Raw genomic sequence first — 7,467 nt, forward strand, 5'->3', positions numbered from 1 at the left:
AATAAATCAGTAGAAATCAGCAGTAGCTACCCAAGCTATCGTGTGTGCGCACGCGCGTATACCCCTCCCCCACCTTCTTTCTTTCTTTTCTCCTTTCCCTCATTCCAGTTGTTCTTTCCCTTTGAACAGTTTCTTTTTGCCAACAAGACTACGAGCAAGTTCAAGAAAGGTGGAAATGAGGCTAGGAAGGGGTAACAAAGTTCTGGCCAATTTTAAATTGCTAAAAGCTGCTGGTACCTAACATGGGTGATCACTTCAAATATTTTTTAAATGGGATTTTTAAAATCAGAAGCAATATTCCTAACTTAAGACACACTTACCTGGCCTTTCGGACTGTATCTTTAAACATAGTTGTTTCACAAACTCTAAAGGCAGCTGAACAACTTCCTGTAAGCAAACAAGAAATCATGTGGGTTGCACAAGAAGATAGTTAATGTCACAGAGCTGTGTACCTAAACATAGTAAAAATGGTAGATTTCACATTATGTTTGTTTTGTCACACAAAAAAGTTATAGCTTAAAAAAATTCACCATGTGGGGCTGGTGAGATGGCTCAGTGGTCTAAAGCACCTACTTAGAACAAGCTTAGCAAAGCACAAAGCACAGGGATGGCGGTTCAATCCCCCCAGCACCACATGCCAGCCAGCCCTGCTGCCCCCAGGTGGGATGAGCTGGCCACACACACACATAAATAAAATAAATTATTTAAAAAAAAAAGAAAAAATACACCATGTGGGTTTTGGGAACGCAAGCTGCTCTATTATTGTCTAAACTTGTCCAGATTAAACTTGTGCAGGGACGTCACTTCAATGCACAAGGGTGACCAGCTCTCACCAGAGCAGCCAAGAGCCCCAGTGGTGGGAAGCAGCTAAACCACTACATCTCCTGCCACAGAAGGCCTGGTCATAGCAGCATCCATGCACACAAGAAGGGACTGGGGCAGTTGGGGGGCCACACAAAGACTCTTGCTGACTCCTCAGACAGCCTGAGGGTCTCACACTGCTAGCTGGAAATGAGTTCAGGAGCTGACGGAGTTGCTATCCATGAGTGAGCTGGCCATGGGGGAGCCACCGGCTGATGCCAGCCCTCCTCTCCAGTTGGCTATTTCCTGGCAATTTTCCAAATGAAAGCGATTTAAGAAACACTGCTTACCATCTTCCCTGACCTTCGTTTCCAGAGCATGTTTCCAGAAGTCATACAATGACTTGTAAAAAATCTCTCAAAGAGACATGGGAGACCTGCCTAAAACAAAAGTGCTGGAACACTGCCCGCAGGAGGCTCGCCTTCTCCACCAGCCCTGTGTGTTCCATCTCTGTCCCCGCACCCTGCCTGCCGTGCCATCTCACTTGTGATTTTCTTATTTACAGAAACATGCTATATGTGCTGATGCTAGGAGAGGCACTAAAAATCTCAGTATGGAATTGGATAATCTGAAACAAAGGAAAAGAGAGAAAATGTAAAAGTTCCAAAATTCCCAACTGCAAGTTATCTCCCATTTGTGCTACTTTAAAGAAACGAAAAGTTCAAAGAAATAAACACCCATCCTGATCCCATGTGCACAAGAACAATGATAACAACCGCACTGAAAGCTGGGCATGGTCGCACACAGCACTGCAACAAGACCGACTCAAGTTCAAGCCTAACCTGGGCAACTAAACTTAGTGAGACCCTGTCTTAAAAAAAGGGGTAGGGGGCTGAGGTCAAGAATGTAGCTCACATCCTAGGTTCAATTCCCAGTACACATACATACATACACACACATACACACACACACACACACACACACACACACACGTACGCATCCTCACCCTAGACTTCCCCATGCTACTGCCTGAGTTCACAAATTCCCTAAGTGTCTTCTAACAACTTTAAATTGCTGATTTTATAGCAAGGATATCTTTATCTTTCTCAAGATACTATGCCTACAATAGGCATCTTCTTTAAGTGCCACCCACCCAACTGTGTGAATATGGTGAGAACTCGCCCTGCAGAAGGCTTCTGAGAAGAACCATAGTTAAGGCCCATAAAATACCCCTGAGGAGCTGTGACACAGGTGCTAAGATGAGTGAGGACCTGCGGACATAGCACCACTCCCCAAGGGACAAAGAGATGCTGTCAGAACACCAATCTGCCAGCCTGGAAAGCCCAGCCCAGGCAATACATCAGCAGGAAGTTGAGGCCACCTGCCATGGTGGCCAATTCCAGGTAGGTCTGGTCACAGGGGCAAGGATGAACTTCTAAAATTTCAAGCTCCTCTGGTATTTAAAAAGCTACAGCTATAGTGTAAGAAGAGTTCCCAAACTTCAAGGTCCCTGGAGCTGCCTCACTACCTGAGCAGGGTGAGGGCCAGGGTATGGCACATCATGGGGGCTGACTGTGTCTTGTCCAAGGTAGAACACCTTCTCAAAGGTTCCTCTTTGCCTGATGAGCTGATGCACTGAGCCTGCAGCCAGGATAAGCCTAGGCAGCTGCCTGGGGTTGTGGGAGACATCTGCCTAGAACTGCGCTCAGGTACACAGAGAGCATCCTGCCAGGGCATGTTCACCTGAAGAAAAGCAAGCTGGGGATCACTCTGGCAGGTGTCCTTACATGGAAGAGATACACTGAGACCCTACACATCAGGGACAAACAGAACCAAACCCACTGCCAGATGTGGCCATAGTCCTTATCCTCACCCTCCCCTCACATGTTCTCTACCCAACCCACAAGACTACCGGTAATCTCACCACCCCAGTCAACAAGCACCATTGTCACTCAAGTTTTCTCTCCTGGAAAGAAGTCTGAAGCTGGGTGTGGGGGTACACTCTTATAATCCCAGTACTTGGGAGGTTTAGGCAGAAGGATCATTTGAGACCAGCCTGGGATACAAAGTGAGCAGAGCTCAAGGCCAGTCTGAACTACATAGCAAGACCCTATCTCAAAAAGACAATACATAAATGAACAAATAAATAAATAGGGCTACTGTGGATGCTCAGTCAGTATGGCAAGCAGTGACTCGTTCCTGTGTTCATGGCCATGTTCCTCCTCTACAAAGCTAAGCAGCTTGAGGTGGTGCTCCCTGCATTCCCTACACCGCTGGAAAGTAGGTGAAGCTGTCCCTTCCAGTGCAGGGACAACTGGACACTCACTTGAATGCCCTCTCCAACCACAGTCTCTAAGTGCTAGGTAGAGAAGAACAGGTTCTCCCTGAACCTTGTCCTCAGCTAGAAAAGTGGACTCTCAGCATCTACTCAGCTGCCGCAGGTGAGCAAAGCCCTCAGAAACTCTGACTGTATGAGTGTTGTTATTCCATACAATGTTTCCAACAACTGACCTGCGAGTGCTATTGATAAGAAACTTGCGCATGAATTGAGACAACATAAGTAAAATCACTTACCCCACAGTGCACACAGTTCTCCCCAAAAAACTCTTTCATGACATTTTTGCCAAAGTCTACTATGTCCTGCAGGTGCTGAAGTATCTCTTCTGAAGTCTGTGAAAGACAAGCACAGGACAGACTCAGCACAGACACGGAGAGAAGCCCCCAGAAGGTCATCAAAACCTACAAGAGCCAGTGCAAGTAGAGTGGCATCTAAGCCACAGTCAAGCAGCAGTCCTCAGTCTGAGGAAAGGTCTCTAGGGCCCCCATGGATCCTGCCCAGACCTGTCCCCTCATGTTCCTCCCCCTATTTCCAGGAGCACCACCACCACCAACATGCCCTCTGAGGAGCTGACTTTAGAAATCTCTTGTATTCCAGGGGTGTTAGGTGTTTGGACCCAGTATAAAGTATTTTCTCCTCAGCTTTTCAAGGGTGAATACATGATCGAGACTGAGACAGAAATCATTCCTGTGTCAATGTGTCCCAAAGGTGAGAAGAGCAAAGGACCAACAGTGGGTCACTCCCAGAAGAGTTGCACAAACAGAGGCTGGCTAGAATCTCACTGTTCTAGCAGGTCTACTATACAGCTGAGGTTTTGTCCAAGGTGGGCCAGGAGGCACTCAGCACCCAGCTAGAGCTCAGGAAGCCCCAGGACTGAACAATGACCTTGTGTCTTTACAGCCCCTGAAGAACCTATATCTGACTAGGCCCTGCACAGCTAAAACATGTGCAAATGTTCTGTGGCTCCTATAATAGGATCACATCAGAACTGGACCAGAGGGCTGGGGAGATAGCGCAGTATAATAAATGCCTGCCTGGCAAGCATAGGATCCTCAGTTCAACCCCTGGTACCGCAAAAAACAAAAAACAAACAAAACACCTCACTTTTGGGGCCAGGGAGATGATGGCTCAGTGGAATAAGCGCTTCCCTGGCAAGTGCAAGGGCTTGAGTTCAAGCCCTGGTTCCACCAAACAAAAAAGAACTGGACCAGACAGAAGGCCCCGGAAAACAACCAATGGCCCCATGCAACTGTATTATAGCTTCTGACAAAAGCTTATCCAGGCAACAGCACAAGGCCTCCAATAAAGCAGCTGCATCCCACTGTGCTGCTTACAGAACACATGAAACAAATGCTGCCCAGAAGATGCCACCTCAATCAGTCTACACAGAAGGCCTGACAGAAGAACTGGGATGGTATGGGCTGGCCACTACACGCTGAGCAGGGCACAGTGGGGATGAAGGAGGCTAGAACCACTGGGATGCATCCTACCGAAACAAAACACCTCAGGCCATTTCTCTTCAGCAGTTGAGAAAAGAGCACAGGATGTCCTAGCCAAGTGCTGTCTCCCTCTATGCCCCCATCCTCATTTCACTGCAGCCTCCACCTAATGGCAGCATTCCAGTTTCCACCTCTCCTTCCATGAAGTCAGTCCTGTGAGGTGCCCTCGCACCTTACTAACAGAGCCCCCTCCCCAGCTTTCTATGGCTTCTGCCCTCACTTGACCCCTCATTTCCCAGGAGCCCCAGTGAGACAATGACTTATCCACCCCACACTGAAACAGCCCCTTAAATGAGTCCCACCTGCCCCCTGCTGTGAGAGCTGCCCTTACAGTGACCTTGCCTCCTCCCTCACAGAAAACAATGCCTGCAACCCACACAGGAAGCTGAGGCCAAGAACTGAGAACCTCTGCTACTGGCTCACCTATGTCCACCTGAGATTTACATGTGAAAGGAGCCAGGTGGCCTCCAAACAGGGTCAAAAATGTGACAGCATCAGTGTCCTGTAGGTAACCCATGGATAACAAAGTCAACAGAAACTACTGTTCCCTCTGACCCTGTCCACTAGGACTTCACCATAACACAGATTGCCACCGCATTCTATTTCCACAGAGGCAATTCCACAGATGGGGAAACTGAGAAAGTGAGTACTAAAAACTCGGCAAAGGCAAGCCAATACCAGGCCCTTGCCACAGAGGGACCCACCAAGCAAAACCCAGAGACTGGGCCAGGATCTCCTATTTAGTGCCAAGTAGACCCATCATAGTAACAGAGTGCTGAGAGTTGGCAGATCTCACATCAGAAATCTTGTGTCATATTTAAATCTCTACAATTAGCATTAGTGTTCCTGCATCTGGAAAAACGCCAAGCCTTCTTAAATAATGTGCAGAATGACCAAAGAGGGGCAAGCTGCCAATCTTACCTTCTTCCTATTTGGAGGAAACTTCAGAAAACGCAGCACAACACAGCGCTGTTGGAAAGAAAACAAAATCTGATTAGTACTGGGCTGCCAAGCAGACTCAGTGACCAGGAGATTCAGAGAAAGGGTGAGGTCAGGGTGGGGGTCCTGAAGCCTGAGCCACCAGGAAGCTCCTGGTGGAGCTTCCCAGCTGGAGCCACTTCAAGGTGACAGACTGCCAGAAAACCTGTGGCCTTTGACCCAGCCCATCCATGCCCAGGTATTTATCTTGAAATAATTAAGGAACTTCAAGAGACTTTAGCTACAGTGTGTAAAAGCACTGCTTTTAATTTCAAATAATATGGAAACAACCTCACTGACCAACAATACACGGATGGTTAAATGCAAAGGGATATACTGCATGACATGGAATAGCTTAGCTTGCAGTCAGTTACAGGAAAACAAAAAGGCCGATACTTACAGGCAGGTAGACAGTGACTCCATACTACTAAGCGAAAAACTGGCTGAACAAGGCATATAAAATGAGCCAATTTTCAAAAACTAATATACATACATATATAAGTGTATGAATATTATATATATATATATGTATATTCTGTATTTCCAGAGGCAATTCCACAGATGGGGGAACTGAGAAAGTGAGTATCGGCAAGGGCGAGCCAATACTAGGTCCTTGGGGCCGAAGAGATGGCTCAGTGTAATAAGCGCTTCCCTGGCAAGCGCAGGGGCCTGAGTTCAATCCCCAGTTCCGCCAAAAAAAAAAAAAAAAAAAAAAAGAATCCCTGGTTCTTACAGATTCCTCCCAGAATTTTCTTGCTAGAAGTGGGAAGGGGGATTTTTGGGAGCGTCTGAGACTGGGAGCCTAGCAGTGTGTTTCCCACTATCTAGAAGAATGGGTTCACATTGAGCTGGCTGTCTGAGGACCCACATCTGGGATGGATCATTAATAACTGATGCACACACTTCTAGGATTTAGGCAATAGACTCTGAACATATAAAATGTTAGTGGAGACAGAAAAATGAAAGGACCTGGCAAGAATGGTCCTTAATTGAGAGCTGCCCAAATGGAGCATTTTCATAAAAACTTGTGACTTTCTAGTTACACAATCAAAATACTACCACAAGACAATATTACAATGGAAAACTAGTTCTCTGCACATCTGTGTCAGCTTTACTGTCTGGCAATGAAGATCATCCACATGATTAATCTTCATACAACACAGACAGCAAAAAAAGCATCACAAGGATAGTAATAAAGTAACTGTAAACTAAAATAACTTACAGAATTAGCTCAAATGGGTCACTGGATGTTTTCTACAAGTAATGACAATTCATCCTTCTGTAGCCTTTAAAAATTGTACAGTTCTCACCGCTTTCAATTCTCTATTACAGTCTTTTTTTTTGTAACCTAATTCCTCAATCTGTTACCAGATTCTACGGAAGCCTGAACAGAGTTTAGAGCATGGCGGGCCAATGACAGCCTTTGAGAAAATAGTGCTTTGAGGGTTCACAGAGTCTTTTTCATCTCCACTAATGCAGAGGAGAAAAGCAAAACATTAAAGTTCCTGATGCCAGATCCCTTCCATGTAGAGACAGTGAGAGGACCCTTCGGCATCCTGCCCTCTTTCTGTGGTCTACATTCTTTTTTTAAATTTATTGGATACAGGGTCTCATTACACAGCTTGGACTCACAGTGATCTTCCTGTCTCAGCCTCCTCACCACTGGAATTACAGGTGTGGGCCACCACACCCAATTTCAGAGCCAGCACAGCATGCCCGGAGTTCCAGGGCCAGTATGGCATGTGCGATTGGGGATGAAACCCAGGTCCTGGTGCTTGCCAGGTGGGTGCTTAGACTGCCGAGCTATCTTCCCAGCTCTCTGTGGTCTATATTCAATGAAAAGGGTCCTAC

At 46.6% G+C, this 7,467-nt stretch overlaps 1 protein-coding gene across 3 annotated transcripts in view; it reads right to left on the reverse strand.

Annotated features, from left to right (window-relative positions):
- Ippk (inositol-pentakisphosphate 2-kinase) overlaps nucleotides 1-7,467 on the reverse strand; it is a 54,070-nt gene that overhangs the window by 36,437 nt on the left and 10,166 nt on the right. For all 3 annotated transcript variants that reach the window (XM_023707799.1, XM_023707798.1, XM_004647553.2), the window contains exons 3-5: nucleotides 5,560-5,607; nucleotides 3,376-3,471; nucleotides 321-387 (exon numbers count right to left, since the gene is read on the reverse strand). In XM_023707799.1, the coding sequence (XP_023563567.1) occupies nucleotides 321-387; nucleotides 3,376-3,471; nucleotides 5,560-5,607 (211 nt within the window). The remainder of the gene's footprint in view (nucleotides 1-320; nucleotides 388-3,375; nucleotides 3,472-5,559; nucleotides 5,608-7,467) is intronic.

This window comes from Octodon degus, unplaced genomic scaffold, assembly GCF_000260255.1.
Source record: "Octodon degus isolate 3935 unplaced genomic scaffold, OctDeg1.0 scaffold00312, whole genome shotgun sequence".
Lineage (NCBI taxonomy): Eukaryota > Metazoa > Chordata > Mammalia > Rodentia > Octodontidae > Octodon > Octodon degus.